The 20,019-nt window shown below is 50.3% G+C and overlaps 1 protein-coding gene across 4 annotated transcripts in view; it reads right to left on the bottom strand.

The window, feature by feature from the left end:
• The window catches only part of LOC139234108 (myosin heavy chain, cardiac muscle isoform), a 111,204-nt gene that overhangs the window by 75,514 nt on the left and 15,671 nt on the right, over nucleotides 1-20,019 (bottom strand). For all 4 annotated transcript variants that reach the window (XM_070865052.1, XM_070865054.1, XM_070865053.1 and 1 more), the window contains 7 exons: nucleotides 16,538-16,859; nucleotides 11,806-11,903; nucleotides 10,526-10,655; nucleotides 7,534-7,677; nucleotides 6,480-6,605; nucleotides 5,528-5,632; nucleotides 3,151-3,339 (listed from right to left, as the gene is read on the bottom strand). In XM_070865052.1, coding sequence (XP_070721153.1) covers nucleotides 3,151-3,339; nucleotides 5,528-5,632; nucleotides 6,480-6,605; nucleotides 7,534-7,677; nucleotides 10,526-10,655; nucleotides 11,806-11,903; nucleotides 16,538-16,859 — 1,114 coding nt within the window. The remainder of the gene's footprint in view (nucleotides 1-3,150; nucleotides 3,340-5,527; nucleotides 5,633-6,479; nucleotides 6,606-7,533; nucleotides 7,678-10,525; nucleotides 10,656-11,805; nucleotides 11,904-16,537; nucleotides 16,860-20,019) is intronic.

Below are 20,019 nucleotides of genomic sequence, written 5' to 3'. Positions count from 1 at the left end.
AGGTGGCGAGGTTTAGGGAGGGAGTTCCAGAGCTTGGGACCCAGGCAACAGAAGGCACGACCACCAATGGTTGAGCGATTATAATCAGGGAAAATCAGCAGATGTGTCCAGCATGATTTCCCTTTCATGGTGCCACGCTGACTCTGCTTGACTGCATTGTGATTTTCCAAATGTCCTGCTACAGCTTCCTTAATGGTGGTCGGTGATCGGTGCACGGGCAGGTAGAGCAGGAACGGCGAGGTCAGGGTAACGGAGCAGCGAGGCCGGGGCGAAGGAGCGGCCAGAGATTGCAGAGGGACGTGATCGGGGCAGCACGGGCCCAGCCCACACTGCGATATGTGCGCGCACTAGGTCCGTGCAGCAGAGCTGGTCTCCAATCGTCTTGGTTAACCCTTGCCACTGGACCAAGACCGAGCTCTGTCAAGCCTGTGTTGTGGCTGGTGTGCAACGGCCACCCCACGTTAAAAAAATCCACGTACAGGCATCTTCCACCGTTCAAGATGTAGTTCAGGACCTGGAATATTAGGTCCTTCATTGAAACACCTGTGAACTCATCCCTTTTCGGTGTGGAAGCAAGTCATCCTCGCTTTGAGGGACCACCTATGATGATGATAAGACAAAATGTTTGATACCAAGCAGCATAAGGAGAAATTAGGGCAGGTGACCAAAAGCTTGGTCAAAGATGTAGGTTTGAAGGAGTGTCTTAAAGGAGGAAAGAGAGGTAGAGAGGTGGTGAGGTTTAGGGAGGGAGTTCCAGAGCTTGGGGCTCAGGCAACAGAAGGTATGGCCACTGATGGTGGAGCAACTATAATCAGGGATGCTCAAGAGGGCAGAATTAGAGGAGCGCAGACATCTCGGAGGTTGTGGGGCTGGAGGAGATTACAGAGATAGGGAGGGGGCGAGGCAATGGAGGGATTTGTAAACAAGGATAAGAATTTTGAAATCGAAGCGTTGCTTAACTGGGAGCCAATGTAGTTCAGCAAACACAGGGGTGATGGGTGAGCGGGACTTGGTGCGAGTCTGGTGTGATACACGCAGAGAATTGCACAGATTAACAGAGAATTTACAGCACAGAAACAGGTCATTCAGCCCAACTGGTCTATGCTGGTGATTATGTTTCACACACACAGAGAAAGATCATTAATACTGAACCTCCTTCCTACCCGCCCCCCCCCACTCTTCATCACACCCCATCAGACAAACCAGCTATTCCTTTGTCCCTCGTGTTTAACCCGTTTCCCCTTAAAGGCACCTATCCTCTTCTTCTCAACCACTCCCTGTGGTAGCACGTTCCACATTCTAACCACTCTCTGGGTAAAGATGTTTCTCTTGAATTCCCGATTGGATTTATTAGTGGCTGTCTTATATTCATGGCCCCTAGTTTTGGTCTTCCCCACAAGTGGAAACATCTTATTGTTTTATCCACCCTATCAAACTCTTTCATCATTTTAAAGACCTCTAACCAATTGTTCCTGTGAGCGGCGCTTTGTTCTGCGCAGTGTTTCTTTTGACGCGCGCGGTCCCTTTAAATGTCTGCGCATGCACAATGTAAAGGCCGGTGAGCGGCCTGCGCGGGTCCCTGCGGATTACTGCACGGGCGCACCTCAGCAGGATCATTGCTGCTATCCAGCCACCCCTCAGCCTTCTCTTTTCCAGAGCCTGTTCAATTCTTCCTGATGGCTATAACTGTAATGAATGCACTTGTGAGAAGGCTCACAGGTTCTAAAAGAGTTGTAGAGGTGTTGCACTTGGCCTGGAGGGTGTTGCATGGAGCAGTCCCGTGCAATAAGTTTTTAAGTCGGTTCACGGGCTCCCAGGCCGCCTGTAATTTCCGCGGTCTGGAGGAGTCCGTGTTCCACGTTTTTGTCGAATGTGTGAAGTTGCAGCCCCTCTTCCAATATTTGAGGGGGCTGCTCCTCAAATTCTGGCTGCACTTCAGTCCCACACTCCTGATCTTTGGGCACCCTGTGCAGAGCGGAGCGGGCAGGTCGGCAGTCCTCCTTGTAGGACTGCTCCTGGGCCTGGCCAAGGGGGCCATTAGCCAGTCCAGGCAGTGGGCGGTCGAAGGAGTTGTTCAGCCCGACTGCCTGCCTCTCTTCTGTGGTTACATCCGAGCCAGGGTGTCCCTGGAGATGGAGCACGCGGTGTCCACCGGTACGCTCGCGGCCTTCCACGAGAGGCGGGCGCCAGAGGGACTGGAGTGCATCATCACTCCTGGCAACCAAATTATTAATTCGAACCACTTAATGTCTAATGTTTAATTTGTTTATTTGTCGGTTTAGGGCCCCTTTAATAAGAGGGTACTTGTATTAATGTTGAACTAAAAATAGTTGTAGAGCTGTTTCATTGGGAGTGGCTTAGCCAGTCACGTGATGTTCACAAGACTCAATAAAACCCCAGCCAGTTGGGTCGAGGTCATCCACGATGAGGTATGCAGTTGTGAGCCTAGTGGATGAACTGGTAATGTGTAGTGTGATTGTTAAACCTTTGCTAATAAACCAACTAGTTCTTAATAGCAATGTGTTTCTATGAATTCTTAAGCAAAGAACCCATGAAGCAAATACATTACAAGAACTTCTCAGTTCTGGCATCGTTGTAGTCAATGTTTTTTTACACCTTCACCAGGTCTTCTATATCGCCGAGAGCATGCAGAAATCAAGCGCAGGCAGCGGAAAAAGCGTGCGGCAAACCAATCCCACCCTCCCTTACCCTCAACGACTATCTGTCCCACCTGTGACAGGGACTATGGCTCTGTGTACTGGACTGTTCAGCCACCTAAGGACTCATTGTTAAGAGTGGAAGCAAGTCTTCCTCAATTCCAAGGGACTGCCTACGATGATGATGATATATCCTTTTTCCAATATGGCGACCAGGACTGTGCTCAGTACACCAAGCGCGGTCCAGCCAAGCTGAACATACTTTCTGACAAAGGGTCATCGATCTAAAACTTGAACTCTCTCTCTCTCTCCGCAGATGCTGCCTGACCTGATGAGTGTTTCCAGCATTTTCCCTTTTTATTTAAGATAAGCTCTCTGCTTTTCAATTCCATCCCCCCTCGAAATGAACCCCAGTGCTTTCGAAAAAAACGTTTATATTAACCTGCGTTGCTATGTTCAATGTAAAGATAGGGTTGGAGGCAACACCTTATACCTGTTTGATGACCGCAAGCTTTTCCTTCAGTAAGACTTTCTCCTGGTCTTGCCTGTTGGCCCGAGACTTGGTGCTGACCAGTTCCACGTGAAGGTCGGAGACTTGGTCATCGAAGCCTTCTCTCCCTCTCTGAGCTCGCTCCAACTCCAGGGTCAGCTGCTGAACCTGCCCGTGTAACTCCAGCTTCTCCTGCAGTGGGTCAGCCAGGTTAATAAACCTCCGCGACACCGTGTCAACCAACATTTTCCGAGCACTACACTCGCCACACATATTTGTAAGATTTTCAGGTGATAATTCGCCCTTTTTAATCTCGCCTGACTTCTTGTTTGTTTTTCTGGGAATATCAGAGAATCTTACAGCACAGAAGGAGGCCATTCAGCCCATCTTTGAAAGAGCCAACCAATTAATCCCACTCCCCATATCCTGCAAATTTTTCCTTTTCAAGTACATATCCCATTCTCCTTTGAAGGTTGCTATTGAATCTGCTTTCACCCTGTGTAACATATTCACCTGTAAGGATGCTCCCAGGTTTGTAGAGCTGTTGATTTCTGTGGTCTGGAGGAGTCCGTGTTCCATGTGCATATATATATATATATATACACACACAGTGTGTCACGTTGCAGCCCCTCTTCCAATATTTGAAGGGGCTGCTCCTCAAATTCTGGTTGCACTTCAGTCCCACGCTCCTAATCTTTGCGCACCCTGTGCGGAGGGGAGCGGGCAGGTCGGAGGGACGCTTCGTGGGACTGCTCCTGGGCCTGGCCAAGGGGGCCATTAACCGGTCCAGGCAGCGGGCGGTCAAGGGGGGGTCGTTCAGCTCGACTGCCTGCCTCTCTTTCGCGGTTACATCCGAGCCAGGGTGTCGCTGGAGATGGAGCACGCGGTGTCCACCGGTACGCTCGCGGCCTTCCGCGAGAGGTGGGCGCCGGAGGGACTGGAGTGCATCATCACCCCCGGCAACAGAATTTTAATTTGATTTGGAAATTTGTGGGTTCCAGTGCCCTTACCTAAAAGCCCTGATTTAAAAGTTCTATCTAAAATAGTTGTAGAGCTGTTGCATTGAGCGTGGCTTAGCCAGTCACGTGATGTTCACAAGACTCAATAAAACCCCAGCCAGTTGGGTCTGGGTCATCCTCGATGAGGTATGCAGTTGTGAGCCCAGTGGATGAACTGGTAATGTGTAGTGTGATTATTAAACCTCTGTTAATAAACCAACTAGTTCTTAATAGAAATGGTTCTTTTATCAATTATCTTTACTCTGTGTCCTCTGGTTACCCACCCTGGCGTGGGAAGAAGGACTGTAATTTTCATCCTTTTTCCATTGGCTGGCTAAACAGACTGTGATTGGCAATCAGAAAGAACCAATCAAATTCACCACAAGTTCGCTCCCTGCATTCCTCCAGGAGGTACAAGAAGAGCAGACGTTGGAGGATTTTCTCATTCTCTCTCCGAACGGGTGGATTGTGGCGATGTCTGGAAGAGGGAAAAGCATCTCAGGAATTTCCTGCACGACCTCCTCGTCCATGAGGTACCAGGGTACAAGCCACATCGGGTGTACTGGGGGGTGGGTAATGAAGTTTAAGATCAATATTCCCAATTATTTGCAAAAATCTCAAGTTACTGATACAGGTTGAGCGTCCGAAATCCGGAAAACTTGGGGCCGAGACCGTTCCGGATATTTCCGGATTTAGGTAGGGTCTGGAAACCGAGGTAAGGGGTAGAGGGAGGAGAAGGTGGGGGGGGAGCCGGGACCAGGGGGGGGAGCCAGGGCCGGGGGGGGGGGGGCGGAGGTCGGGCCACCGAAGGCCAGAGCGAGGTAGGGCCGAGGCCTGGTCGGGCTGCCGAGGCGGGGGGGGGAGCCCGGATTTCGGAACATTTTCCGGTTTACAGATGACCCCACCACGGATCCGCCCGGTGGCCGGCTTCCGGAACATTCCGAATTTTGGAACTCTGGATTTCGGACGCTCAACCTGTTAATATGAGCTCAATCTTCTGATTTAGGAATTAGCCATCAATGAGGAACATTGGAGCATAGGAACAGGAGGAGGCCATTCGCCCCCTCGAGCCTGTCCCCAACTCAATGAGATCACGGCTGGTCTGTATCCTAACTCCATTCACTCGCTTTGATCTCATATCCCTTAATGCCCGAGGCTAGCAAAGCTCTATCAATCTCAGATTTCAAGTTATTAATTGGTGCAAAACTGGCCTTTGGTCCATGCCTATAAAAGTCAAACTACACGACGGCAAAGAAGAGATGGAGAACTGCAAATGGGATGGAGATTGCCAGAGTTCATATGGTGCACAAATGGTCTATGGGTCAGAGTTTGACCCCTTCTCTCTTAAGCTTCATGGATAATTGGCCCACAGGAGATCCTACCTGGAAGAAGCGATCCTTGTTTGCTGCTGCACCGGCCAGTTTTGTCTTCAGGTTGGTCACAGCCTCTTCCAGTCTCACTGATTTTGACGAGAACAAGTCTCTCTCCTACAAGGACAGGTGGATAGAGGATCGGTAAAAGGGAACTTCTCTTCCAACCATCGTCAACCCGAACAAACCCTTCTATCAGATCACACCTCAGCTCTCTGCATTCGAGAGAAAACAGCCCCTTCAGTCTGTGCTGAGTTAGCTGATCGGGGCTGGCTGGCCGTTAACAATTGGCCTAGGTTTTCCCTGGGTCTAGGACAGCGTATGTGTGGGGGGTGGGTGGTGGGAGGGGGGGGAGGTGTGTGGTGTGTGTATGGGGGGGGGCGATGCATGCGTGCGCACGCGTGCGGTGGGGTGTGTGTGGGCGGGGGAGAGGGGAGTGTGGGAGGGGGGGGGTGGGGGGGGAGAGGGAGGAATGTGGGGGTGGGGGAGGAGCGTGTGAGGTGGGGGCTGTGCATGGGGGGGGGTGCACGGGAAGGGGTCGATCTTCACTCGCCTCTGAGTCAGAAGGTTGTGGGTTCAGGTCCCACTCCAGAGACTTTAGCCCAAAATTTAGGCCGACACTCCCAGTGCAATACTAAGGGAGTGCTGCACTGTTGAAGGTGCCGTCTTTTGGACGAGACGTTAAACCGAGGCCCCGTCTGCCCTTCAGGTAAACGATCCCACGGCACTATTTTGGGGATGATCAGGGGAGTTCTCCCCGGTGTCCTGGGTCAATATTTAATCTTTAATCAATATAACAAAAACTGATTATTTGCAAATTGGCTGCCACATTTCCCACATTCCAACAGTGAGTGCATGCCAGTGGCTGTAAAGCACTTCGAAACATCCGGTGGTCGTGAAAGGCGCTATATAAGCGCACGTCTTTCTTTTTTCTGACAGTAACACGGTGTCAAAATGTAATTACCAGACTGGCCTCGCTGTACTTGAGGCGCAGGTCGTTCAGTTCATCATGCAGGCCCGTCTGCGCTCGCAAGGAGTCGGTCAGCCTTTGATTGGCCTCGCTGGTTTGCAGCAACACCGAATGTTGAGCCTGGAAGAGAAGGAAACTCGGAATATTATTTGGAACAAGTGAACCCTCTCGTTATCCTATGGACGATAATAACAACAACTTGTATTTATATAGCGCCTTTAACGTAGTGAATCCCGAGGCGCTTCACAGGAGTGTTATGCGATAAAAAATTTGACACTGAGCTGCATAAGTAGAAATTAGCGCAGGTGACCAAAAGCTTGGTCAAAGATGTCGGTTTTAAGGAGCGTCTTGCAGGAGGAAAGAGAGGCAGAGAGGCGGAGAGGTTTAGGCAGGGAGTTACAGAGCTTGGGGCCCAGGCAACAGAAGGCACGGCCACCGATGGTTGAGTGATGCTCAAGAGGGCAGAATTAGAGGAGTGTAGACATCGCGGAGGGGTTGTGGGGCTGCAGGAGATTACAGAGATAGGGAGGGGCGAGGGCCACGGAGGGACTTAAAAATAGGGACAAACTGTTTCCACTGGCAGGAGCGTCGGTAACTAGAAGGCACAGATTTAAGATAATTGGCAAAAGAACCAGAGGGGGAGATGGGAATTTATTTTACGCAGCGAGTTATGATGTGGAAAGCACTGCCTGAAGGGATGGTGGAAGCAGATAGTAACTGAAGGGAATTGGATAAATATTTGACTAGGAAATAGGAAATATTTACAGGGTTATGAAAGAAAGAGGATAGAAAGACTTGGATTTATATAGCGCCTTTCACGACCACTGCACGTCTCAAGACGCTTCACAATGAAGTATTTTGCAGTGTAGTCACTGTTGCAATATGGGAAAAGTGGCAGCGTGGGGAAAGAGCGGAGTGGGACTAATTGGATCGCTCTTTCAAAGAGACGGCACAGGCTCGATGGGCCGAATGGCCTCCTTCTGCGCGGTCTGATTGTATGAAACCCCAAGAGGCCCCTAAGAGGGCTGCAGCGTAACGGAAGACCGACCTCTTGAAAGCTCCGCATGTCTTCCCCAGCTTTGTCCCGGTCCTCCTCCAGGCTCCTCACCCGCTCCTGGTAAACCCGGAGGGTGTCCCTCATCGACACCAGCTCCCGCGGCAAGCTGTCTTTCCCCTGGTGACCCCCAGGAAACTAAAAGGTGTGATTGGTGGTGGGGGTGGGGGGGTGGGGGGGGGGAAGAGAAGACAAAGAATTAAGCCAAAACAAAAAAATGCATGAGTGTTATGTACGCAATAAAGGTTCAAACTGAGTACTGTTTAACTAAGCAAGGTACTGTTTAACTTGGCTCTGCTTTATGTAGGCCCAAAGTGCCTGACTCTCAAAATGGCTGGCCTTTTATACCAGAGCAGCACCACGTGCGTGCTGATCCGTGGCCTCCAACAATGGCGCCATCTGGTGGCCACAAACAGAATGGACATACATGACCATGAGTTTATATCAAAATCAGTACAAGTTGGGGATTTGAATGCAGAAGTTCAAAGGGGAAGTGGGTGAGGTTGTCATCGCAAACCAGGCAGCACTGCTCCACCCCCGCCCTCTATAAACTAACGTGCAGCAAGTCAGCTAGTTTGAAAAGGGACGAGTCTCAACATGCCTGACTGTGTACAAGCTTTGCTTTGCAAGGCAGAATCTGCTGGGCACATCAAGGGGAATTGAATCTTAGGGAGGGACTTTGGTATCAAGGCCCCACTCACAATGTGGCTATTGGCCCACTTACTGATTAAAGAAAGACTTGGATTTATATAGCGCCTTTCATGACCATAAGAACACAAGAATTAGGAGGAGTCGGCCATTCGGCCCCTCGAGTCTGCGCCGCCATTCAATAAGAGCATGGCTGATGTGATCTTGGCCTCAACTCCACTTCCCTGCCCGTTCCCCATAACCCTCGACTCCTTTATCGTTCAAAAGCGCGTTACAGCCAATGACGTACGTTTGGAGTGCGGCCACTGTTGTAATGTGCGAATTAGACACGTTTGATCGCCCTCTGGTGGGTCCATTGACAAGTGCGCTTCTCGGCCTGGAATGGAATCTTCCAGAACAGGAAGGTCTCGGGGCTTGACCCTCAGTCTGTCCTGCAGACGGACAAAGGGAGCAGTAGCCCGGTGGTTATGTCACTGGACCAGTAATCCAGAGACCTGGACTAATGATCCAGGGACATGAGTTCAAATCCCACCATGGCAGCTGGGGAATTTAAATTCAATTAATTAAATAAATCTGGAATAAAAAGCTAGTATCAGTAATGGTGACCATGTAACTACCAGATTGTCGTTAAAAACCCACCTGGGTCACTAATGCCCTTTAGGGAAGGAAATCTGCCGTCCTTACCTGGTCTGGCCTATACGTGACTCCAGACCCACAGCAATGTGGTTGAGTTTTAAATGGCCTAGTGAACCACTCAGTGACGAGCAATAAATGCCGGTCTTGCCAGCAACGCCCACATCCCGTGAATTAATAAGTCTGAGTCAGCAGAGAATTAGGGGCGTTAGCCATTGTTTTCGGTCCCCGCCACAAAACTCCGTTCCCTCTCCCCAACTCCTGTCTGAGGCTGAACCAGACTGTTCGCAACCTTGGTGTTATATCTGACCCTGAAATGAGCTTTCGACCGCATATCCACCACATAACTAAAACTGCCTATTTGCACCTCCGTAACATCACTTGTCTCCACCCCAGCCTCAGCTCATCCGCTGCTGAAGCCCTCATCCATGCCTTTGTTACCTCTAGTCTTGACTATTCCAACACACTCCTGGCTGGCCTCCCACATTCTACCCGACGTAAACTAAAGCTGATCCAAAACTCGGCTGCCCGTGTCCTAACTCGCACCGAGTCCCGCTCACCCATCACCCCCTGTGCTCGCTGACCTACATTGGCTCCCGCTTAAGCAATGCCTCGATTTCAAAATTCTCATCATTGTTTTCAAATCCCTCCATGACCCTCGCCCCCTCCCTATCTCTGTAATCTCCTCCAACCCCACAACCCCCCGAGATGTCTGAGTTCCTCTAATTCTGCCCTCGAGCATCCCTGATTATAATCGCTCCACCAGCAATGGCCGTGCCTGCTGTTGCCTACAACAACAACTTGTATTTATATAGCGCTTTTAATGTAGTAAACCGTCCCAAGGTGCTTCACAGCAGTGTGATAAGACAAAACAGATAAATTTGACACTGAGCCGCATAAGAAAAAAATTGGGGCAGATGACCAAAAAGCTTGGTCAAAGATGTCGGTTTTAAGGTGCGTCTTGAAGGAGGAAAGAGAGGTAGAGAGGCGGAGAGGTTTAGGGAGGGAGTTCCAGAGCTTGGGGCCAAGGCAGCCTGGACCCCAAGCTCTGGAATTCCCTGCCTAAACCTCTCCGCCTCTCTTTCCTCCTTCAAGACACTCCTTAAAACCTACCTCTTTGACCAAGTTTTTGGTCACCTGTCATAATTTTTCCTTAGGCAGCTCGGTGTCCAATATTTTATCTCATAATACTCCTGTGAAGCGTTTCACTATGTTAAAGGCGCTATATAAACACAAGTGGTTGCCATTGTTGAGTAAGTGCTTCCCAATTTTGTTCGGCAATCGCCAATGCCGTGCTATCTGTCCCAATCTCCCTTTGCTGGGAGTCCATGAAGATGCAAATAATCACCTTAGTTTGTGAATCTTGGATGGAGGCAGATTCAGTAGCCGCCGGGAGGTGGAACTGCAGCGTGACAAACTGACACAGGTAGTTCCCGTTATAAATGGGGGCCACAGGAATTTATAACGGAAATATAGAAATAAGGGCAGAACTTTAGAGTGGGTTCTGAATGACCTCTGCAGCCCTGGTCCAATAGTGGGTTCTGACTGACCTCTGCAGCCCTGGTCCAATTAACCCTTGCCCTCTAACCCGCCCCCCCCTTCACCCGAAGACGACCCTGGGCCTCGACGCTCCATGCGAAACGCCAAGGGAGATCGGTTACAAAATTCACCCGGATAGTTACAGCGATAACAGACAAGTGCTCACCTGCTTTAGTGCAACTTCTCCCAGGTTAGGCGAGGAGAATGTGTGAGCGGGAGGAGAGGGCACAGACCCACGACTGATTAGGTCCAGCGAGGATTTTGCTTTCGCCATTTCGACCTCCAGATGCAAAATCCTGTGCAGAGCAACAGATTCTTTATTGCACAAAAACAGTACGGTCACTGCTGGACTGGGAACCTATCCCTCCCTTACCAGGTGTCAGCCGTGGCTCAGTGGGTAGTAGCGCACTCTCTCGCCTCCGAGTCAGAAGGTTGTGGGTTGAAGTCCCGCTCCAAAGAGCTGAGATAGAGACCAGCGCACCTTCCGAGGGATGAGTAGATACACATTTGAAACAAGGATGAGGGACTTCAGTTACGCGGAGGAGACGAGAGAAACTATGATTACTCTCCTTAGAGCAGGGAAGGTTAAGGAGAGATTTAATAGGCATTTTGATCGAGTAAATAAGGGAAATAGTGTTTCTAGTGGCAGTGCTACCCACTGAAACATAGAAAATAAGTGCAGGAGTAGGCCATTCGGCCCTTCGAGCCTGCACCGCCATTCAATGAGTTCATGGCTGAACATGCAACTTCAGTACCCCATTCCTGCTTTCTCGCCATACCCCTTGATCCCCCGAGTAGTAAGGACTACATCTAACTCCTTTTTGAATATATTTAGTGAATTGGCCTCAACAACTTCCTGTGGTAGAGAATTCCACAGGTTCACACTCTCTGAGCCAGGGACTGACACCAGATAAGGGAGTGATGAGTTCACAGTAAGCAGAGGACACAGATTTAAGATATAAAGAACCAGAGGGAAGATGAGGAGAAGTTTTTTTTTTAATGCAACGAGTCGCTGTGATTTGGAACGCGCTGCCCGAAAGGGCGGTGGAAACGGATTGTATAGTAACTTTCAAAAGGGAATCGGACATGTGCTAGAAAATAAAAAAAAATGCCAGGACTATGGGGAAAGAGCAGGAGGGAGCGAGACTAATCGGACTAGTCAGATCAGCCATGATCTTATTGAATGGCGGAGCAGGCTCGAGGGGCCGAATGGCCAACTCCTGTTCCTATTTCTTATGTTCTTATGACTGTTCTTTCAAAGAGCCGGCAGAGGATTCAATGGGCCGAATGGCCTCCTCCTGTGCTCTATGGTTCTATGATAGAGCCATGAGCAGAGGGGAGGGGTGTGACTAATTTCGGACCACTCTAGCACAGACACGACAGGCGAAGGTTCTGCACAAACGTAAGCCTACATGCACAACCCATTAAGCAGCAAGGCCACCTTACTTATCTTGCAGCGCTCCACTTTTCTTTTGGTCTTCAAGTCGTGACATTTCCAGCAAGGTCTTCTCTTCTTCCAGTTGGGAAATGGAATTTTCCATTTGCTAAAAAATTTTTTTTTTTTTTTAATTCATTAAATAATAAGTATCAACTTGTATTTATACAGCGGGGCCAAAATTGATCAAAGACACGTTCCACCCATTTACCGTCAAAAAGACCGGCAAGGTCCTGACGGTACTTTGGGTGGATGTTTGGCCAAAAAGGAGGAAAAAAAGCGCCCGGCGGCAAAAATGGGCGTTACACGGTGATTCTGGGCGGCAGGTGGGATTCTGGGCGACAAATGCAATCCTGGAGCAAGTAACGCCAAGGCTGGAGTCGGGGCCAGGGTGGGGGCAACACACAAAAAAATAATGTTCATTAAAGGAACAAAACAAGACATGACGAAACCTTCAGAGGACCCTTTCACACAAAATCGCCGCAAAAGAATGAAAGAAAGAAATCTCTCTAACCTTTTCTTGCAGGTCTTCGTACCGACCATCCGGGTAAGCCCCTGCTCCCATGCGGCAGTCTATTTTCCTGCAGGAGCGGAGGACCGCTCGGTTGAATCTCGGGCGGGAGCGAACAGGAGGACTATTTTCGGAGGTGCACGCCGGTGCACGCCAGCGGTCCTTTCAAACCGCCGTGCGCGTGGGCCTCACCAAAACTCCCACGGAGGGGAGAGCGCCGAGAAAACTCAGCGGCAGCCGGCGTCAATTTCGGGCCCAGTGCCTTTAACGTATTGAAACGTCCCAAGGCGCTTTCACAAGCGCGTTATCTCACAAAACTTGACTCCGAGCCATGGAAGGAAATACTAGGGCAGGTGACCAAAAGCTTGGTCAAAGAGGGAGGTGTAATGTAATTGCTTCATGGGTTCTTTGCTTAAGAATTCATAGCCACAGATTTTTTTTTTTAACCAAGTATTACATGGTATTTACAACACAGAAACAGGCCATTTGGCCCAACAGGTCCATGCTAGTGTTGATGCTACATGCAAACCCCCCCCTCTTCCTCAACCCCATCCCTTATGTAGAAAGTGACTCTGGAATTCCCAGCTCTTACGAAGCTGGTGTGAGTTGAGGCACCCATGAAGGAACCCCCAGGCATCAGGCTTACCAGCAGCTGTAGTTACCAACTAACCCATTGTTATAACATGCTCAGTGTTCAGAAAAAGAAGAAATATCAAGAGTCATAATTTAAGGTGGAGATCATCAATTTAAGATCTCTGGGAATGTGGACAAGTGATTGGCCAGCTCTCGATGCCCTGAGGAGGCGGCAGTGCCCCGTGACCTCGTGTAGCGATTGTTTCTACCACCGAGTGGCTTTCTCGGCCCATGCAGCGGGGGTTAATGGTCAACCGTGTAGATCTTGAAAGAGTAAAATCTGAGGCCTGTACAGAGCCAAAACTAGGCCTTGGGGCCCGAGAAAGCTTGGCGCAAATCAAAGGGGGGTTCCGGCAACATCTGGTCTGCACAGCCCAGACAGTGACTAATAAGTGGCAAGTAACATTTGCGCCACACAAGTGCCAGGCAATGACCATCTCCAACAAGCGAGAGTCTAACCACCTCCCCTTGACATTCAACGGCATTACCATCGCTGAATCCCCCACCATCAACATCCTGGGGGTCACCATTGACCAGAAACTTAACTGGACCAGCCACATAAATACAGTGGGAACAAGAGCAGGTCAGAGGCTGGGTATTCTGCGGCGAGTGTCTCACCTCCTGACTCCCCAAAGCCTTCCCACCATCTACAAGGCACAAGTCAGGAGTGTGATGGAACACTCTCCACTTGCCTGGATGAGTGCAGCTCCAACAACACTCAAGTATCTCGACACCATCCAGGACAAAGCAGCCCGCTTGATCGGCCCCCCATCCACCACCTTAAACATTCCCTCCCTCCACCACCGGCGCCCCCTGGCTGCAGTGTGCACCATCTACAAGATGCACTGCAGCAACTCGCCAAGGCTTCTTCGGCAGCACCTCCCAAACCCGCGACCTCTACCACCTAGAAGGACAAGGGCAGCAGGCGCATGGGAACACCACCACCTCCACGTTCCCCTCCAAATCACACACTATCCTGACTTGGAAATATATCGGCCGTTCCTTCATCGTCGCTGGGTCACAATCCTGGAACTCCCTCCCTAACAGCACTGTGGGAGCACCTTCACCACACGGACTGCAGCGGTTCAAGAAGGCGGCTCACCACCACCTTCTCAAGGGGCAATTAGGGATGGGCAATAAATGCCGGCCTTGCCAGCGGCACCCATATCCCAGGAACTAATTTTTTTTTAAACGCACAGCAAAATAGATTTTCATTCGGCCTCAACCCTAAAGGTGCTGACTCATGTTGCATCAATTCAAGGACAGCAGCATCCCGGGCTATTCGTCCATGCAAGGCATCTCGAACTCGCCCACCCCTCACGTGACATCCACGCCGGTGTGCTACGTAGCGGAGGTCACTGGATGGCCATCTCAAGCAGTAACCCCTGGCTCCTTACCTTAGGGGAAGAGAGTTCGTGGGGGGGGGGGGGGGGGGGGGGGGGGGGGGGGGGGGGGAAATCGCAGCTGGCCAATTGCAGCCCTCCAGCTGCAATAAGGTGGCTCAGCACCAATCAGGGGTCTGTGCCGGGGACATTCTGGTCTGCTGGGCTCGGAAGGAGGCAGCCCTGCTGCTTTTTTCGGCCGGGCACGGTGTCCGACACACGCACACTGAAACCCGTCGGTGCGCTGGTGCATCCTGCAAACCAACCTGCTGAAAAATCCACCCGGGGTCGAGCTTCGGGGAGAAATCCTCGGTAGATTCCGATCAACCTGCTGTGTGTCTCCTGTTCTTGAAACGATTATTCTCCCGTTGCTATAGAAACAGATTTTTTTTTTTACCTTCCTTCCCAGCAAAAAAAAACTTCCAACATTAAAATGGTTCGGCGCCCGGCCGCCATCTCCTCTGCCGCCCCCTCACTGCCCCCTCCTTCAGCCGATCAGCCTCGCTACGCTGCTCCAGTTTAAGCAGCAAAGAGCAGAGCTGAGAGGGTGCAATAATTTGATGGCAGCCTCACCGAACTGGGAGCTGCAAGCATGTCGGGGTACCTGACCCAAGTGCCACGTCGGGAGCCGGCGTGCTAGTCGACTACACGAGGCACCACGGTTGTCCCGGATGCTGTCCTTGCCGAATAGCACGATCACCGAGTAACGATTCGGGGTAGACAGCCTGGGTGATCTTCCCCCGCGCCCCCCCCCCCCACTTCCTCTCCCTAGCCCGAGGGCTTTGTGGCCAATTGCTGTACCCCGTCCCCACTGTAGCGGCTAATCTCATGCAGCTCAACGCAACTTCGGCAACAAGCCAGGGACGTTCACTTGGCTCAGTACCATCTCATTTGCCCAATAAGGAGTTCTTCAGATTTAATTTATTACCTTCACCTGCTTCCTTTACAATTCTCACAACCCTAACATGTTGCACCATTTAAATAGAACTAACTATGATGATGAGAACTAACAGCAGAGAAACAGGCCATTCAGCACAACAGGTCCGTGCCGGTGTTTAGAAACATAGAAACATAGAAAATAGGTGCAGGAGTAGGCCATTCGGCCCTTCTAGCCTGCACCGCCATTCAATGAGTTCATGGCTGAACATGCAACTTCAGTACCCCATTCCTGCTTTCTCGCCACACCCCTTGATCCCCCTAGTAGTAAGGACTTCATCTAACTCCCTTTTGAATATATTTAGTGAATTGGCCTCAACTACTTTCTGTGGTAGAGAATTCCACAGGTTCACCACTCTCTGGGTGAAGAAGTTTCTCCTCATCTCGGTCCTAAATGGCTTACCCCTTATCCTTAGACTGTGACCCCTGGTTCTGGACTTCCCTAACATTGGGAACATTCTTCCTGCATCTAACCTGTCTAAACCCATCAGAATTTTAAACGTTTCTATGAGATCCCCTCTCATTCTTCTGAACTCCAGTGAATACAAGCCCAGTTGATCCCGTCTTTCTTGATATGTCAGTCCCGCCATCCCGGGAATCAGTCTGGTGAACCTTCGCTGCACTCCCTCAATAGCAAGAATGTTTATGCTCCTCACGAACCTCCTCCCACCCTACTTCAGCTAAACCTCACCAACATATCCTTCTATTCCTTTCTCCCTCATACGCTTGTCTAACATCTCCTTAAATGCATCGATACTTTTCACCTCAACCCCTCCCTGTGGCAGCGAGTTCCACATTCTCACCGCTCTCTGGGTAAAGAAGTTTCTCCCGAATTCCTTATTGGATTTATAAGCGACTATCTTTCTTTCTTATTCATTCCTGGGATGTGGGCGTCGCTGGCAAGGCCGGCATTTATTGCCCATCTCTAATTGCCCCTCGAGAAGGTGGTGATGAGCCGCCTTCTTGAACCGCTGCAGTCCGTGTGGTGAAGGTGTCCCCACACAGTGCTGTTAGGGAGGGAGTTCCAGGATTCTGACCCAGCGACGATGAAGGAACGGCCGGTATATTTCCAAGTCAGGATGGTGTGTGTGACTTGGAGGGGAACGTGGAGGTGGTGGTGTTCCCATGCGCCTGCTGCCCTTGACCTTCTAGGGGGCAGAGGTCACGGGTTCGGGACTCCCCCACAGCACTAATTAAATTCGAAAATAACATTTCCGACCAACAAACGCATGCACGCTCGCAGAGTACGTGAGGGTAAAGGACAGGAGGCCAGCCATTTACCTTCTGCTTGAGAGAGAGCAACTCAATCTTGGCCTTGCTTTCCAACAGCTGACCCTCTCGTGTCCGCAGCTGCTCCGACTGCCCCACCAGAAGGTCGTGCGCCTCTTTCAGACGCTCCACCAGATGCACCCTCTTCTTCCCGCTGTCCGACAGGGAGACCTTGAGGTCCACGTCAAAGTGGCCCAAGCCCACCCCTTGGGGGAGCGAGCGGAGGGGCTCCCCAGCCTGGTAGGCGTCCGGTAGGCGAGACAGGGAGTAGCGTCTTCTGGCCATCATCTGGTTATAGGCTCCAAGGTCTGTGGCTCCATTTGTGAGAGGCGGACTAGCAGAGAAACACAAGGTACACCGCGTCAGGAAATAACAAGCAATCACCTTCCGTGACTTAGTGTCGGAACCCCCTCCCCCCGCTCTGTTGGTACAGAAAGGTTTACTTTCTAAGACCGCCTATTCCCACCTCTGTAACATCGCCCGTCTCCACCCTTGCCTCAGCTCATCCGCTGCTGAAGCCCTCATTCATGCCTTTGCTACCTCTAGACTTGACTATTCCAACGCACTCCTGGCTGGCCTCCCACATTCTACCCTACGTAAACTAGAGGTGATCCAAAACTCGGCTGCCCCGTGTTCTAACTCGCACCAAGTCCCGCTCACCCATCACCCCCTGTGCTCGCCGACCTACATTGGCTCCCGGTTAAGCAATGCCTCGATTTCAAAATTCTCATCCTTGTTTTACAAATCCCTCCATGGCCCTTGCCCCCTCCCTATCTCTGTAATCTCCTCCAGCCCCACAACCCCCCCCCCCCCCCCGAGATGTCTTCGCTACTCAAATTCTGCCCTCTTGAGCATCCCTGATTATAATCGCTCAACCATTGGTGGCCATTCCTTCTATTGCCGAGGCCCCAAGCTCTGGAACTCCCTGCTTAAAGCTCTCTGCCTCTCTACCTCTCTTTCCTCCTTCAAGACGCTCCTTAAAACCTACCTCTTTGCCTAATTTCTACTTGTGTGGATCGGTGTCAAATTACAAGGAGAGGTTACACAAACTAGGGTTGTATCCCCTGGAATTCAGAAGGTTAAGGGCTGATCTGATCGAAGTTTTCAGGATATTAAGGGGAACAGAGAGAAACTATTTCTGCTGGTTGGGGATTCTAGGTCTAGAAATTAGAGCCAGATCTTTCAGGAGTGAAATTAGGAAACACGTCTACACGCAAAGGGTGGTAGAAGTGTGGAACTCTCTTCCGCAAACGGCAATTGATGCTAGATCAATTGTTAATTTTAAATCTGAGATTGATAGCTTTCTGTTAACCAAAGGGATTAAGGGATAAGGGCCAAAGGAGTTAGGTCGCAGTTCAGCCATGATCTCATTGAATGGCAGAACAGGCTCGAGGGGCTGAATGGGCTCCTCCTGTTCTTATGTTCCTCTGTCCAGACACGAGACTCCCAAAGCAAGCGCTCTACTCGGAACTCCTTCATGGCAAACGAGCCAAAGGTGGGCAGAGGAAACGTTACAAGGACACCCTCAAAGCCTCCCTGATAAAGTGCGACATCCCCACCGACACCTGGGAATCCCTGGCCAAAGACCGCCCTAAGTGGAGGAAGTGCGTCCGGGAGGGCGCTGAGCACCTCGAGTCTCATCGCCGAGAGCATACAGAAACCAAGCGCAGGCAGCGGAAAGAGCGTGCGGCAAACCAGTCCCACCCACCCCTTTCCTTCAACAATTATCTGTCCCACCTGTGACAGGGACTGTGGCTCTCGTATTGGACTGTTCAGCCACCTAAGGACTCATTTTAAGAGTGGAAGCAAGTCTTCCTCGATTCTGAGGGACTGTCTATGATGATGATGGTTCCTCTGTTCCTAATACTTGCCCCAGCGACCAGTCTTGGAGTGTCAAACTTGAGAATGGCAACCAATGGATTAAGAGGCTCTTGGCCAAGCCAGAGCAGGATCTGACAATGTTGTCCATGCATATGCACGTTACAGCAGAGGTCACTGCAAACAAGCAAAGGAGCCCTGGCTGAATATTCTCTCTAGCCCATGGTCACTGAAGCTAATTATGTCAGCGGCCCTAGTTCCACCCTTGCTAAGGTGAGCTAATTGAGCGTAGAAAAATCTGTTTGGCTGACAGACTAGCTGGTATATTCAAATGCTGATTCTATAGCACTGTCAGTTAATGTCATGTATGTACATGCTGTTTGTAGCCACCAGATGCTGTCATTGCTGGAGGTCACTGAGCAGCACGCACATGGTGTTGCTCTGGTATAAAAGGCCAGCCATTTTGTGAGTCAGACACTTTGGGCCAAAATAAAGCAGATAAAAGGTTGTACCTTGTTTAGCTAAACAGTACTCAGTTTGAACCTTTATTGCATACATAACATTTAAACAATGTCGCTCTTTTTTACATTATTTCATTGCTTAATTCAGATACAGATTATCAAAACAAACATTGCACCTCTATAACATCTTAGCCCGGGGCTAACAGGATTAAATCCCAAGGACAGGTTGCATTGACTAGACTTGTATTCCCTCGAGTATAGAAGATTAAGGGGTGATCTAATCGAGGTGTTTAAGATGATTAAAGGAGTTGATGCAGTAGAGAGAGAGAGAGACTACTTCCTCTGGTGGGGGGGAGTCCAGAACAAGAGGGCATAACCTTAAAATCAGAGCCAGGCCGTTCAGGGGTGATGTCAGGAAGCACTTCTTCACACAAAGGGCCGTGGGACTCTGGAACGTTCTCCTCCTGGAAGATGTTGAGCTTGGGAGTCAATTGAAAATTTCAAAACGGAGACTGATAGATTTTTGTTAGGCATGGGTATTAGGCATTATGGAACCGAGGAGGGTAGATGGAGTTAAAGAAAGAAAGACTTGCATTTATATAGCGCCTTTCACGACCACCAGACATCTCAAAGCGCTTTACAGTTAAAGAAGTACGTTTCGAAGTAAAGTCACTGGTGTAATGTAGGAAAATAGATAAAGACCAGCTGTGATCTAATTGAATAGTGGAACAGGTGTGAGGGGCTGAATGATCTATTCCTGTTCCTATCATCTTGTTGACACGTCTGAAAACAAGTCACAGAATGGAGTTCAGTGACTGTTGTTCTGAAGGTAAAAACATAATTCATCAAGACGGCAGCACAGCGGGACGAACGGTTAGCTCAATCTAGGTCACGTTGGTTTGAGGAAGGAAGATTAGCCAGGGTACCTGGAGAGCTCCCTGCTCCGCTTCAGAAAATGTGGTTAGCCTCCAGCGGAACAGACACAGTGGGGCCTCAGAACAAGATCCAAAGAGCAGCGCCTCCAACAATTCTGCATTCCCTCAGAAATGTACTGGAGTGTGCGACTCGATCATGAACTCAAGTCCCGACACAGGACAACCTTTTAGCCCAGAGGCTGGAGCGCTACCAAGTGACAACCTTGAAACAAGACAGGGCACCCTACAAGTGAAGAGGGGTGGGAGGAGGCTGGTTTGGAGCATAAACACTGGCACGGAC

Source organism: Pristiophorus japonicus, chromosome 21, assembly GCF_044704955.1.
Source record: "Pristiophorus japonicus isolate sPriJap1 chromosome 21, sPriJap1.hap1, whole genome shotgun sequence".
Taxonomy (NCBI): Eukaryota; Metazoa; Chordata; class Chondrichthyes; family Pristiophoridae; genus Pristiophorus; species Pristiophorus japonicus.
This window is presented reverse-complemented; position numbering and strand designations above follow the sequence as displayed.